Source organism: Talpa europaea (assembly GCF_964194135.1).
Source record: "Talpa europaea genome assembly, chromosome: 8".
NCBI classification, from domain to species: domain Eukaryota; kingdom Metazoa; phylum Chordata; class Mammalia; order Eulipotyphla; family Talpidae; genus Talpa; species Talpa europaea.
In genome coordinates, this window is record NC_140075.1 from 100,134,663 (window position 1) to 100,150,518 (window position 15,856).

Consider the following 15,856-nt stretch of genomic DNA (forward strand, 5'->3'; position numbering starts at 1 on the left):
TGTCATGTAAGGTGACATATTCACCTGCCCCAGTTAGGATGTGAACATCTTTGGGGGTGGGGTGGTGGTGCCTCCATTCCATTAGTAGGATTTGTTTATTTTACCTCCAAAGGGTGTTCTCACTCAGTCTGTTTCTCCCCTTGTGACACGTTCTCACCTCTTGCCCCCTTGTCCAAGCATCGGTGCCCTCACCGGACACTGGAATCACCGAACCTTTTCTGCTGTTGCTTCTGCTCTGCTCCAACCTGAATTCATTCTCCCCACAGCAGACAGAGGCACCTTTTCAAAACCCATTTCATCCCTCTGATGACACCCCTGCACCCCCCTCCAAAGACCTCCAGTGGCACCTAGAATGAATGCTGAACCATCACCACCCGGGCCTAAGCCCTTCTCCGACCACCCCACCCCATTCACTCTCTACTCCAGCCATACTGGCCTTTTTGTGTTTCTCGAGCACCCTGGCTTGCACCCAGGTCCTCACACAGCTGAGAGCATGCTCTTCCTTCAGATGTGGGGCTGCTCCCTCCCTTCCTGCAGGTCTCTGTGGCACTCTCCTTGGAGCTGTCCCCCTTGTGACCACCTCTTACTCTCACGCACCCCTGTTTTGGTTCTCTGTACATCTCTTAACACTGTCTGGCCTTTTCCTGGTTTGTCTGTCTACCCTGTCACAATGTAAGCTCCAGGGGGCAGAGACCTGTGTCCGTTCCGGCTGTAGTCCCCATACTGGCTGGGGCAGGTAGGTGCCGGCAGGTGGGTGAAGGTGCAGGGCCACATGAGGAACATGACCAGCTTGGGCTCTGGGGGCTAGGGAAGCCTCTCCAAGGTGACCCTGAGATGTCTCACATGATGTTTAGGGTTTTGGTAGGAGAGGGGGAAGTGCAGTGCATCCCGGCACCCTCAGGTGAGACAGACTGCCTGCCTGGGAAGGATGCTGGGGCCTGGAGGCAGCCCAGCAGAGCAGGGAGGGGCTCATGGTCACAGCCGCAGACTTCAAACTCCTTCACTTGGTTGTGCGCTGATGGACGAGGCCATGTGAATCCTTTTGTGGGCCATCAGCCAGGTGTACACACTGTAACACGAGCCAGCTTTCTTTTTAAGTTAGCTGGTTAGTGCTTTGTGTAGGAAATGCATGTACACACAAATAAAAATCAAACAACAGAAAGGGCGTGTAGTGAAAAGTCCCTGACTCGCCAGCTCCATGTCTTCCTGCTCCTTCTGCAAAAATGGCTGCCTCGAGGGCTTTCCTGGGCCGGGGTGGAGTCCCTCAGAGATACTCTGCATAGCTGCATGTTTACAGGAAAGTATGTCGTTGGTTTTTGTTTCTTATACACAACAGGGACGTACCAGACAGCCTATTTTTTCTCTCTTTGAGAATAATGCTATTACTGTGTAACTCCCCATCCCTAAATTTAATGCCGTAAACAAAGGGATTCATTATTTCAAAATATTTCATTATTTTTCACGATTCCAGGCTTGCCAGGGCTCGCTCACGTGCCGGCGGCCTGCTGCAGGCCAGCTCCATTACGTTGCCCCCTTGGCCCTACTGGCTTACGTGCTGGACCTTGGCCGAGACAAATCTGCTCTGTTTCATGGAGTCGCACAGCTTCCTACTTCCAGGCTGGCCCTGCATGTTCCAGGGTGGTCAGAAGAAGAAGTGGATGAGCCCTTTTATAGGCTTCCGGGGCATCAAAGGGATGGCTGTCCTGTGGGTCAGAAGCAGCCAGTGGCCAAGCCCCAGCTGAGGCAAGAGGCCCCACTGTAGGGGGGTTCAGGTAGCCCTTGCGCGACCAGGCACCATGGAGTGGTGTTAGATCTGCTGCCTTTGTGTGGGGCACACTATGCCCCATCATGTGGGGTGCACCGTGATTCATTGAGCAGGTCCTGCTCAAGCACCCTCCGGGTGGCCTTCTATCCTTTGCCGCTGCCATGAGGGCTGTGTGCCGGGCATATCCCGATGGTGCCTCCACTCAGGAGTGCAGGTGCCTCTGCAGTTAGTTCCTGAAGTGGAATTTCTGGGTCAGGTGGAGCGGGGGTGGTTTTCTAGACACTGTTACTACGCTACCCTCCGCAGACACTGTACTGATTCTCACTCCTGCCAGGTCCAACCTGTTAGGGGGAAAGGATGTCCTGAGCTAATTTCATGCAGGTTTTGTGGACTCCACCCCCACTCCAGACCAAAGCCATCAAGACATTGGGAAAGACAAATCCCGTCACCACCAAAGGGAAGGTGGCTGGGACCTGAGGGTGGAGTTAAGCAGCCAGGTGTGGTATAAAAATCAAACTTGTGGGCCTTGGGGGGCTCGCTCTCTCGCTCACCTTCTGGCTTCACGGCTCCTGGCTCGTGGCCAGCTCTCAGAGTGCCATTTGAGATTCCAGATCGGCGGATCGGGTAGGACGCATTTAAAACTTTGTCTCCCACTTTTCTCCCTGAGTTGTACATTTCCTCATTTGCCCTTCCCTTGTAAATAAACCTTTTATTAACCTTTCGTGTGTGCCTACAGAAGAGTATTGATAAGTCCTTTTAAGCGTGCAGGTGAGGACCCACAGTCAGGCAACCCGTTTTGTATCGGGGCTGCCCTGTAACATATCCAGAGCTGCTCTTTTCCTGCCATCGCTCTTTGGGGGGCAGGGGAATCATAGGACTGCGGACAGTAAGTACTAGGACTTACAAGAAGCCGAGTAAACAAGGGGCTGAATGTCCCCTGAGAGGATGAAATGGAGAACCTGGCTGTCTTTGCTGGTAACAAAGGGCGGCTGAAGAGCCAGTTCCTACTTGAATAGGGGTTTGTTTTTTTTCCTCTTGGATTGCAGCCCCAGCAGGAATGGTTTGAATGGATCTAAATGCTTCTCTATTGACATCTAAACCAAGTTGTTGAGATTTTTTTTTTTTTGTATTGATATCAAGTACTCCCTGGAATAGAGTAGAAACCCTAAGTTTTTTTCTTCCCTGTCTGATCAAATCTCTGTGTCAGTTGCTAATCCTGCCCAAGAGGAGGCTGTAAGGATCCCTCCAGGGTGGGAAGGTAGATGGGCAGGAGGCCAAGGCCACCTGGGCATTGAGCTGTGTAGATTGGGAGGTTTTGGGGATTGTTTGTCTGGAGATGAACTAGGGGGCCAGAGTCCCCGGCCGGGGCCTAATCCCCACCTTCCTCTCTGGTGAGGGTTCTCAAGAGAGGTTTCTATGCAACTTCAGGCTTTTTCGCTATAAGCTTCTGGGGAGCTAACTTCCTCACTCTTACTTAAGCCCCAGAATGCCTACAGAAGTCAGCTCTGGACACCCTGAATCCCTCCTCACTCTGGAGAATGAGATTCCTAGCCAGTGAAGCAGGAAGGGGACTTAGAAGCTTCCTGTCTGGCTCCTGGCAGAAGGGTTATGGCTTGTCCAGGGTCACCCTGCTAGTACATCGCTGATATCTACAGGGGCTTGTGACTGGTGTGCTGGGATGCAGCCTGGGTTCAGATCCCGCTGCAGGATAGATGGACACAACGACCTTTGTGGGTTGCTTTACCTCTCCCCCCTGGTTCCCTGTCTGACATGGAGATAATAATAGTTCCAACATCCAGGGTTTGTTCGGTGACTGCTTCGCCCAGTGTGTGGCATTCAGCAAGAGCTCAGCGCGGCTTGGCTACTAGTGAATACTGCTCAGCATTCGTATCCTCTTGCTAGACTGCAGGCCCTGGGAGCACAGGGCATATGACTCATAGAGTTTTCTGCCTCATTATATATCCATTCTGGGGATAGTCACCCTAAATGAATGAAAACAATGGTAATAGCCCCCCTCCCCCGCTGCCCCCCCCTCCGCCCTAGGGGTTAAGTCTTGGTGCTGTCACCCCTATGGCCTGAGGCCTGAATTCAGTCCCCAGCGAGGGAGCTGACCCACATGCTGCAGACCCACAAGCAGACCTCTCCTTTCTCCCCGTTGCTCCCCTCAGCAGTGTATTTCAGTAGATCTGCCTGTTCTGCTACCCACTTCTGTCTCTGGTGAATCCTCTCTCCGCCACCACCCTCTCCCCCACCCCCCACACCTCTGGTCTACACCTTAATTCTTCTACGCAAAATAAAAAAGTAAACTTAAAAAAAAACGGTAATGATAAGTAACGCTTACTCTGTATTATATGCATCACAGTTATTATCTCATCCTCACAGTAGCCTCATGAGGAAAGTAAGGCTCAGAGAGATCAGGTAACTTGCCCAGTGCCACCCGGCTAGAGAGCCGTGGAGCCGAGGTTCAAGTCCAGGGCTGCCTGAGCTTTTCCTCCGTGTGTGCCTCCCAGCTTCTCTGGGAAAGTACGTGCCGAACCCACTTTGCACTGGGGATTGTGCCCGGTGAGTGTACGGCAGATGGGGAAAGAGACACTCAGATCTGAGTCTTTCTGAGGTGAGGGTTTCCATCCTGTTTCCATCTCAAGACAATCCTGGGGCTCATCCTGTGTGCCACCCTGTCCTCCGGGGTCACTGTTCTCAGTTGTCTGCTGGCCAATGTCTTGAAAACTGTTTTTCAGTTTTCTTGAAAATTGTCCTCTGTGTGTGTGTGTGTGTTAATAGGAGGGTAAATTCGGTCCGTCATGTATGGAGATAAAAGCCTGTTCTTAACTTTTGACCTTTTCTTATATTTGATTCTTGAATTGTCTGGGATTAACTGTCTTGTGTGTCTCTGTTGCCTTTTTCCCCTTGTGCCTCACTGTCGTGGCATGTGGCTGGGCTCACTCTTGGGCAGTGGCAGCCTGTTTGGTGACGTCTGTTTCTTTGGTTGCTGGTGGATTCTGAATGGGGGCTCCATGACCCCCTCCACCCTTAGGATTGAATCTTGCAGCCTCTGTGTGACAAATTCACTGGTATTTTTAAGACCTCTGACTTCCTGTTTGGGAGAGTGAGTGGCAGCAAATTTACCTTTTTTGAAGGGAACTAAAGAAATTTGCTGAAAGATTGGAGTGTGGCTAGTTCAAAAATGTCATCGATTGTTTTGTAGCCAGCTTGCTAAATTTCAAATTAGATTGTAAGCTCTTCACTTAGAGCATGCTTCTCCCAGAATGAGGAACTGTTCTACCTGGACACTCCCCTGACTGTCTCCCTCTTCTCTCCCTGCCCACCATGGTTAAGGTCTAACAAACTACTTGGAGCTCTCCAGACAACTAGGCCATGCCATTCCTTTGCACATTCTATTCCTTCTTCCTGAAATGCCATTCCCTGAATTTTCTACCTTGCAGACATATATCTGTAACATTCTTGGTGAAGGCTTTGTCTCCTCCATATATCCAGGACTGTCCTCATCTCTCAGACTTTGCATCGAGTTGAATGGGTCTGAAGGGCTAGCACCTCCATGAAATGAGGAGCTGTGTCTCCTGACTGAGAAAAGCCTCTTCCTCGCAACTAAGCTTTTCCCGGGGTCCTCTTGGTCAATCCTGGTAGAGCTGGCTCTCTCCACATCTTGGCAGGAAGACTGGTGCATTCTGTCAGTGTCAGGAGATCAGTAAACTAGAAAGATATAGATGCACAGAGCACTGGAGAGCCCTCCATTGGCTTCTGCAGAATGCTGTTTAGAAACCAGTGAAAGCAGAGATGGGTGGAGGTAAGGTTCTCCAACAGCAGTTCTCACCCCGAAGCCTGTGTCTGTTGGGGTATCTAGTAAGCATACCAGTTTGGCTGCTGGAACAAAGGTCAGAATTACAATGACTTAAGGGAGAACTGGATAGAAGTTAGTTTCTCCCTCATGTGCTAATTGATCAGCAGTGGCTTGCAGGGCTTGGTGGCAACTCCTCGGTGTTGGAGACCAAGGCTTATGTCAGGCTGCTCCGCCATCCGCAGTGACTTCCACTTTGTGGTTTGTTACGGCCAGTCCACTTTCCGTCAGCACAGCCCCTGTCCAGCTAGTAGCAGGGCAGCCCCTTCCTGGAAGGATGTGTGGGCCTCCTTTGCACCTCTCATCCGTATCACTTAGCCACATGGCAGCGGCCAGCTTCCTGGGAGGTCTGATCTCCACCTGGGCAGCTGCGTGCCCTGATCAAATTTGGGGGTTCTAATAGTAAAGGAAGAAGGGGAGAATGAGTATTTGGGGACAACAGGCAGCTTCTGCCACAGGCTGACCCTGAAGGATGCCATTCAGATGCCCAGGTCTGCCACCGGATTAATTCACTGGTTGCTAAACACCGACTCTGTGCTACACTCAAAAGTAAATAACACACAGCTTCTTCCTTGCAGCCTCACCTTTCAGTCTAGAAGGGGCAGACAGATACAGAAACACCTAACTTGGGGTGTTTCAGGTTCCTGGTTGCCAGGGTGGCTTAGGCTGGGGCATGGGGTGGGAGCGATCAGCAGTGCCTGAAAGATGGCTGAATGTCTGTCAGGTACTGGCGAGTGGCAGCTCACCCTCCCAAAGCCTCCTGACACTGGTGCCTGTGGAGAACTTGGCCAGGGTCTGTTTTCCATGCCTAGGGATTGGGACATCACCCCGTGGGGGTGGTCTGAGGTGGGGTTGGGGAGCCATTCCTCCCCCCATTCTGTCCCAGCTTGAGCCTCATTCTTGTCTTCTCACTCATTACACTGATTCTCCTGCCGCCCTGTTCCCTGCACTTTCCTTGCCTCTGCACCCTCCTTTTGTTTGCTGTCTGCTTGGCTGGACTGCCCTGCCCTCTGTTGTCACAGTCTACATCTTGCTCTTCCTTTAAGGCCCGGTGGAGGGGTTGGTCACTTCAGGCTACAGCATCCTCCCCTGCCCCCCAGCTCATTACCTCCAGCCCAAGGCCTTGCTATGGGGGTGATACTGTTCCCATTTCATAAATAGGGAAATTGATGCTTCGAGAGGGTAACATTGCCCCCATTCCACAGCACGAAAGAGGTAGCAGAGGTCCTGGTCCTCCTCCGTCCTGGGAATTCTTCCCAGGTCAGAGGTGACTGCAGTCCGGAGGTGAGCTGGAGGGTGAGGAATAATGGGGGAAAATGCACAGTAGTGGAAGAGGAGATACCTTTGCTCGCTGTACAAAGGGGCTTTCTCAGAATTGTTCCCCAAAACATTGAGGCTAAATCATAGGATCAAAGTCAGAGGGACAAACTGAGATTTGAATTGAAGACTGAATCCTGTTGTATTTTTTCTGAATTAATTTTTTGACTTAAAATCTATAGAAAAGAAATTCAGTATATACTGATATTCTTAAAACTCAAAAATAACTACTTTAATATCATGATATATACTTCCAGTTTTAAAAGAAAAGCTACTTTGCCCCCAAAAATGTGCTACAAAATGATTCTGTTCAATATAAATAATGCAAATTTACAAAGATAGAAACTTAAAATTATCCAAAGCCCTATCATTCAGAAGGTCCTCTCATTTGCTCTAGTGGTGATTGCTTAGACCTCCTTCCTAGGGACATAGATGCAACGGTAAAGAGACATACCTTCGTGAGGAGAGGTCCCCACCCCATCTGATGGCCACTGTACTCGGGAGACTGAATGTGGGAGAAGAATCTAAAAGATCTCTATAAATTTAAAAATATGCATTACTTGTTAGTGAAAGTATGTGACTATAGTTAATTTCACCTGTTTCTTTTTTCTTTTTTTTTTTTTTATGTAGCCACTAAAATTTTTAAAATAATGCGGCTTGCATGTGTTTCTGTTGGGCAGCATTGCTCTCTGTAACAAATAAAGCACTAAGTATTAATGGAAAAGAAAGGAACCGAAGTGAATCTAAAGGAATCGGGGAGCTCCACTGATAAAGGCTTCACCATAGGACATCATTCCCTAAAAGTTTTATAAAGATTGGTGTCTTTCTTCCTGCGTAGTGTTTTAGAAAGAGGGGAACAAGTCCCTTGGGAGCTCCTCCCCATTTCTGATATATTGTTACCATGTTGCCTCTTGTTCTCCTCCTGTGCTTCTTCTTCTAGGCAGTTAGTTTCCTCACTAGGTGCTCTGCCACTGACTGCCTGCCCTCCGGTGTCCTGCACCCTGAGGCCTGGATTGCCTTCTCAAAGTTCTGTCTCTGCAGGACTCTGCTTTTGCTCTGTACCTGCCCGTGTTTTGGCTGGCCCAGCCCCGGGCCTGCACCTGTGCCCTCTGTGGACATGACGTCATCGTCTTCGGGTGGTGGGTGCGCTGTGTCCTGTCTGTCCTCAGCTTGTGGGTGGTTCGCTTTTTCTTCATGGACATCTAAAGAACTCCTGACTTCAGTAACTTCATCCGTTCCTGTTTTTGTGTTGCTTGGCTCCTCCTGGACCCCAGGTCATACCTCTAAAAGATTATTTTAGGCTTCCCAGCACTCAGGCAGAGGCACTGCCAGGAACCATAGATGTGGATCCGTCGCTGACCACAGGGCTTGGAAAGGCTCTTGGCTTTGATGGACCACACCTGGCACCCCAGTGCGTCCTGGAGGTGAAATTTTCAGTTAATTTTAGACTGTACACATCATGGACAGATCTGTTCTCCTTTCTGGGGCCAGAATGTTAAAGATAGAGCTGAGTCTGTTTTGGTCACTAACCCCAGTTGAGGTCCTTCCTGCCACCCTACTCCCCCTTGCACTTCAGTGGTAACCCCTATCATGGAAGGGCAGTTCATCCTTCCAGACCTTTTAATTGCTTATATTCTCACCCGGTTGGACTCTGTCCCACCACGGAAAACTAGATGGCACTCAGGCTGCTGTGGGAATTGTTCTGGGTTGATTTAGTCAGTCTGGATGTGTGAATTCCAAAGAGCTGCTTCTGGAGTGAGCTTTTACTTTAAGTAGCCAACGAGGAGCTTACCAAAGTTCTAAGTAGCTTCTCTTAGGGCTCACACCTTCTCAGACCCTCCCAGACACTGTGTCTGTGCAGTGTGGCTTTTAGGCAGAAGCAGGCGGCTTGCTTTCAGGCCATCTTGTTGTGGAGACACCCCACCAGCTTGGGGTCATGTCCAAGGCGCGCCTCATGGGGAGCTCGGACACCGTCAGGCATTGCCCTCAAGGGCATAGTGTTGGGTTTTGTTTGTGCTTTGCAAAGATCCTACTGAACAGCTTGACAACTTTGTTTTTTCTACCAAACATGAACTCTCTCTGTGTAAGTACGCGTGCATCTTTCCAGAGTCAGGAGCTGCAGCAGAGGATGTTGGGGCCGATCCATCACCTGTTTAGGTACTTGTTTTAGAGTGGAGAGAAGTCATTGTCAGGTGGTGCCTGTTTGTGCTCCATGTCAGGTGATGAGCTTCAGGTGCCTTGCTAGGGTTGTGGAAACCCAGGGGGTGTTAGGCCGGAGGTTTTTAGTGGTTTGCAGCACAGAGACCAGTGAGCCCTCCCGTTTAGAGTCTCACTTTGTCTTTGTAGATGACATGGCAGAGCTCCTCCTTGGGGAGTCGAAGCTGGAGCAGCACCTGAAGGAACACCCGCTGCGGCAGGGGGCCAGTCCCCGAGGCCCCAGGCCCCAGCTCACGGAGGTCCGCAAGCATCTGACGGCTGCCCTGGACCGAGGGAACCTCAAGGTACCGTGGGCCTCAGGGACAAGGGGGACAGCGGGCAGTGTGCGGTTGGGAAGCACATGCAGGCACGACCTGGACTGTGCTCAGAGGCTGTCTGCTCTGCGTCGTGTCTGGTCTCCTCAGAAGCAGGCCTGCTCCCTGCTGGTGACCTGTCGGCCTCTGAGCTGGCCTACCCCTTCATGGGAACTGCTGGTGCTGCAGAGAGTCTGGTGAGAACCTCTAATGACACGTTATCCTGAAAAATGGCACTAATCTCCCCCAGGTGCTTGGAATAAAGCTGTCATGTGTGCCTGGAGCTCTATCTGACACTTTGCCCCACTCTGAAAAAAGAGAAAAGTTGGCCAGGAGTGCCACCTGTGGCATGATTTCTTGCCTAAAACTACCAGCTCGTGATGGTCCCAGGCCTGTGCCAGGCTGCTGTGGCGCAGAGCTGGGTGGGCTTCCTGCTGGTGATGGCAGGCCTGCCCCTGTGGTCTGCCTGGGGGTGGCTCTGATCCTCACTGCTGCCTGGGGGTGACCCTGAAGCTCCCCACTGTCTGTAGGGGGCGTGACCTTGATCCTACCACCAGGAGACCTGGAATGCTGCCCTTCTGTTCATCAGCCCTGTTTTCCAGTCTCTGTTTATATTCAGCTTCCCTCTCACATGTCTTTTCATTCTTGCTTCTTTTGAATCTCTGTCATCTCGCCTTCACCGCCCCGCCCTCCCCCTCAGCTGACTTCCTCCCTGAGTCTGGCTCTTCCTGCTTTCCTGAGGTCACTGTTCAGACAGCTGACTGCAGCCCAGCCCATTGACCAGCTTCTTCGTGGTCCTTTTTTATTCCAGAATGTGTTTTCTACCTTGGATGGGTAGACCTCGGTGAACAACTGAAGTTCCAACTTTATTTCCTTCCTTTCCTTCCATCCCTCCTCTTCCCCACCCCCCATTTTCCTAATCAAGGGAACATATATGTCATATAATGTTTACCACTTGGCCATTTCAAAGTGTACAGCTTAGTGGCTTAATTGACATTGTGCGACCATCACCACCATCCATCTCCTTAACTCTTTGTATCTTGCAGATCTGAAATTCTGCCCCACTAACCACTACTCCTCATTGTCCCTGCCCTCTCCCTGCCCCTAGCCTCTGGCACCCACCTTTTTTTCAGTCTCTATGACCTTGACTACTCCAAGTACCTCATATAAGTGGCATCATATAGTATTTGTCTTTTATGACTGGCTTTTAGCAGACTGTCCTTAAGGTTCATCCATTTTGTAGCATATTTCAGAATTTCCTTCCTTTTTTAAGATTGAATAGTTTTCCAGTGTGTGTACCTACCATATTTTCTGTGTCCAGTCACCTGTTCATGGTTGCTTACATTGTGTCTACCTTTTAGCTCTTGTGGATAATCCAGCTAGGAATGTGTTAAATAAATATCTCTTCGAGATCCTGTTTTCAGTTCTGTGGGTATAGATCCAGATGTGGAATTGTTGGATCACATAGTAATTTTATGTTTAATATTTTGAGGAATCATCATACTGTTTTCCTTAGCAGCTGCACTATTTTACTCTTTTATTTGCATAGAAGAACTGGGGTGCAGGCCAAAGGTGTGAGGTGGGGAATGGGGAGGGAGGTGAGAAGCTTCACCAGAGACAGAGTAGGGAGCAGAACAGGCAGATCTACTGAAATACACAGTGGGCGAGACAGGAGAGATCTGCTGCGCCATGTGGGTAGCTCCCTGGCCCGGGATCAAACTCAGGCCCTAGAGGTGAGAGCACTGAGACTTAACCCCCTAGGCTACCTGGGAAGCCTTATTTTACTCTTTTACCAACAGCGCACAAGGGTTTAGATTTTTTTACATTCTTGCTAGTGTTTACTATTTTATTTTCTGTTTTTTTTTTTCCTTTTAAATAATAACCATCCTAGTAGTTCTGAGGTTTCGATTTGCATTTCCCTAATGATTAGTGATGTTGAGCACCTCTTCACGTGCCTGCTGTCGTTTATATAACTTCTTTGGAAGTGTCTACTCAAGCCATTTGTCCCTGTTTTTAATGGGTCTGTTTTCTTGTTGTTTCTGTTGAGTTAGAACTCTGTCCTTTTAACTGTGGTGATTTCGCTTTCATTTTGTTTTCTCTTAGTCTCAGAATCCTCTGGGGCAACTTCTTTCGTCTCTATTCTCACTCTTTTCTGTCTCCTGCTGCATCACCCTCAGAGAAGCCATGCTTTCTTTGGTTTTACCTTTTGTATCTGTATTAGAAGTTCATGTCTATTCCTAAATTTCTGTGTGACCCCAAGGAGATCACTCCCTCATACGGGGCCTTGTTTATGCAGGTTTGAATGGGGTGGGCTTTTGGCAAAGTGAGCACAGCCCCTCCCAGCCGCAAACCTGTGGGCCTTCATTCTGCAGTGTCCTCCTCTGTGCCACCTGGTCACTGCATTTGCCTGGTCAGTTGAAGGCTTGGGCCACCTTTCAGTCAGGCAGAGTTCATGTGTTCTACAGGCTTCTGACAGGAAATCCCGACAGAGCATCTCCTTCAAATGGTCTCTGTGTGTCTGTCCTCACTGGACACAGCTCAGAGCCCCAGAGGCCACTCCAGAGTATCACTGTAACCAGGTCACCCATGCTCTCAATAGCTCAGCGCCTCGTGCAGGGCTTTAAAGTCAAGTGTCATCGCTTTCCCTGCCGTGCTTTTCTTCAAAGTTGGGAACCGTTGTCACAAGTGGTGGTTCTGGTGCCACTGATGGGTTGATTGGTGGGCAAGAGTTGGGGGACTGAAGATGGAGGGGCCACAGCTGACAGCCGGTCACGCCCCAGTGTTCCTCAGGCAATGACGGTCTGAGGGGGTGTGGGGGGGAAAGAGGCTGGGGAAGCAGGCGTCCAGGCCTGGTGCCCGGCTAGTTTCTTTCTTACTTCTAACCACCCCGCCCCCCTCTGGAAAATGTGACCTGTTATTTTATCAGGTGCAGATAGTTTTTGCTCTTTATCTTCTATACCCAATGTGGGTAAGATCATTGAGTTTAAGTTAGAGTTTATGAGTTTTGGTATTATAAGGTCTGGGTTTATAAGCTGTGTGATTTGGGGAAGTTACTTTACCTCTCCGAGTTTCAGGTTTCTCATCTGCAAGCATACATAGCTTAGGGTTGCCTTGAAGTTCAGCTGTAGAGCTTACTGCAGCCCTGCACATGGTTAGAGACATGTCATCTGTTGCTAATTTTTGTGCTACCTATAGAATTTTTCTCCTATTTGCATAGTTTAGTTTCCTGTACCTTGTAGAGACTGTTCGAATGTTGAATAGCTTTGGCACGGTGTGTTGCCCCACGCTTGCTGGCCAAGGTGAAAAATACCCTCTTTTCTTGACCTCACATGGGCATGTCTCTCCTGGGCATTGGCTGGAGCCTTGTACAGACACAAATGCCTACCCAGTGCATGGGAATTGAGGCCTGAGGTCCCAGGGCAGGGCAGCTACCATGGTCGGAACAGCCGGGAGTCCGGATGCCTGCCTGACTTTCGTTAAGAGAGGTGTCTCGTTGTGGGCGGGCAGCGCGGGCACCCTGCTAGAGCCGTTCTCCCACCACCTGTGGCCCAGTGGCCTTGGCCAAGCTCTTTCTCCCTACACAGGAGGCCCCAGGTTGGACTCGCTGAGCCATTCTCTCCTAATGTCCTTGCTGGGCTTCCACACTTGTCATTTTCTTCAAACTCCTGTAGATTCTCCACCTGGCCCTTTAGTTTACTTAATTGGTATTTTTTTTCAATTTGAATTAAATATTTCTCTTTTATATGTCACATAGAATTTACCGTTGTGACCATGATTAAGTGCACTGTGCAGTGGCATTAAGTGCATTGTGCGACCTCATCCAGTTCTCGAGCCTCTTCATCGTTCTAAAGGGACACTCTGTCCCTTAAAAACACTGGCTCCCTTCCTGCTCCCCATTTAGTTTTTAAGCCAGTGGTTCCTGGTGCTGGAGGTGCCCAGAGAAGACACCACAGAATCTCACAGGAAGCCTTTCAGAGCACTCAGCCCTGCCGTCTGGCCTTATCCACTTCTCCCGCTGGGCGGGTGCCTTCCCCCTCCCCCATATATCTTTTCCCACTTTGATTTCTCTCTTCGCAAATACTGTTCTCATTTCTTGCACTGATGCCTCTCTCTTGGGCCATTCATCACCCTGTCTTGCCCCCTTCAATCCTCTTTACCCATTTCGTTGTCCTCTCCAGGGCTGCTTGTTGCCCTTCTTCCTTTCAAGAAATGTCTGGAAACCCTCGGCGGTGTGATGCAGCTGCTCATGCTCTGGCTGGTCACCTGTGTGTGGCTTCCCCATCACAGCAGGAGGTTAGAGGAGTGCTGCTTCATGCGTGGCCTGTCTGTAAGCAGCAAAGTTGAGCCTTGCATGGCTGGGGTTCCAAGGAGAAGCCTAGGGGTGGGGGAAGGAGGATCAATCCTTTTCCTTATATAGAAGCTGAGTTGTCTTTCTCCGGACATGGGATGGGAAACGGAAGGGTAAAGGGTAGAGGATGAGCTGGTGGGTGTGGACTGGGGAAGCCACCGTCTCCTGACTGGAGAGGCGGGAGAGTGCACCAGGGGGCTGTTAGAACCTTCAGAAAGGGCAGGGGATATGTGTGTTGCGGGCAGGGGGTTGTCAAATAACCTTATCATGTTGGAAAGGCTTAGGTAGAAAGATTTGCCCCTGGGAAGAAAGCAAGTCCCAATTTTTGTACCAATTCAGAAAGCCTCTTCCTACACCGCCAGGCTAGGGCAGAAACCCCCAGCAGGAGGTCTCTGCTAGCTTCCTTTTGTGAGACAGGTGCTTGTGTGTTTTGTTCATAAAGCATTCCTGCTGTTCTCACCCCACCCAGCCCTGGGCTTGAGGGGAACCTCACGGGTTTTGTTTTGCAAGTATTTATTGAAGTATAACTCACATATCATATAACCCAGGTACATGATACCTAAATCCGATGTACATGTCACTGGTTTTTAGTGGAGTCACAGAGTTGTGCAACCATTGCTTCAATTTTAAACCATTTTCATCACCTCAGAGAGACCCCTTTAGACCCTTAATAGTCACCTCCCCTTCCGCCTATATTCCCAGAAAATAGTAATTGAAGTGCTGCCTCTATGGATTTGACCTTTCTGGCCATTTCATTGCAAGGGAAGCATGCAGAATGTGCCTTTCCAGCCAGCACACTGCTGCTGGGGTTCACCATGTGGTAGCAGGCCTGGGCCCGCCTCCCCTGGGATGGCAGAGTAATGTCCTGCACTGTGGCTGTCTTCAGAAAGGGCAGGGGCACAGAATGTGCCTTTCCAGCCAGCACGCTGCTGCTGGGGTTCACCGTGTGGTAGCAGGCCTGAGCCTGCCTCCCCTGGGATGGCATAGTAATGTCCTGCACAGCTCATCTCCTCCTCACAGTGGCCACTTGGGCTGTTTCACTCGCAGACTGTTGTGGACAGAGCCGAGCACGTGCCTGCTCCTGTGTTTGTAGAGAGTGGCAGGGCTCGGTCCTGAGTGGGCAGCACATGTAATATCATAGGAAAATGTTTTTTTCTCTCCTTTTTCTTCTAGTCAGAATTCCTACAAGAGTCCAGTCTGATCATGGCCAAGTTGAATTATGTGGAAGGAGATTATAAAGAAGCTCTCAACATTTATGCCCGGGTGGGCCTCGATGACTTGCCGCTGACAGCCGTCCCTCCTTACAGGTTGCGGATGATTGCGGAAGCCTTCGCTACCAAAGGTGAGGCCTGTACCCTGTCCTGGAGGTACCCCCACAGAGTCATGTCATTCAGAGCCAGCACGCTGGCTCTCTCCCAGGCCTGTGCCCTTGGCCACGCCAGTTCTTAAGCTGTCGCTGAAGGAAATGAAAGAAAAACATTTCAGTAAAGTTTTCTGATAATTAATATGCAACTTACGCAAGGACTTCTCTTGGTATTTAAATACTCTAGAATGTGTACTCACTTAACATCACACTAGTTTCTTAGAAACTAAAACTTTAAAAGCAATTTTATGTATTTTTTAAAAATTGTATTTTTTAATTGAGGTAATGGTTGACAACACTGTATGTGATTTAGGGGTGTAGGTTCATACCTCCTCCAAATATGGCACCATACCACACCTACCAGCAAGCACCACTGGGCCCTTCTCTTTGATCCCCACCCTCAGCTTACCTCTCTGGCAGCCTCCATTCTGCAGTCATTTTCTAGGGCTTGTTTCTGTCTAGCTTTATCTGTCCCTTGGTTTTGTTTGTTTATATTCCACACATGAGTAAAATCACCTGGTATTTCTCCTGATTTATTTCACTTGGCGTATCCCCTCCGGTTCCACCCATGATGTCACAGATGGTAAGATTTCATTTTTTGATCGCTGAGTAGTATTCCTCTGCATGTATAGACCTCATCTTCTTAATCCACTCATCTCTCCTTGGGCACACAGGTTGTTTCTTGTTCCTATAACTT

At 49.7% G+C, this 15,856-nt stretch overlaps 1 protein-coding gene across 4 annotated transcripts in view; it reads left to right on the plus strand.

The window, feature by feature from the left end:
- Positions 1-15,856, plus strand: part of TTC7B (tetratricopeptide repeat domain 7B) — a gene marked incomplete at both ends in the record, with an annotated part of 220,263 nt that overhangs the window by 11,790 nt on the left and 192,617 nt on the right. For all 4 annotated transcript variants that reach the window (XM_084240964.1, XM_084240962.1, XM_084240963.1 and 1 more), the window contains 2 exons: positions 9,285-9,439; positions 14,970-15,138. In XM_084240964.1, coding sequence (XP_084097090.1) covers positions 9,285-9,439; positions 14,970-15,138 — 324 coding nt within the window. The remainder of the gene's footprint in view (positions 1-9,284; positions 9,440-14,969; positions 15,139-15,856) is intronic.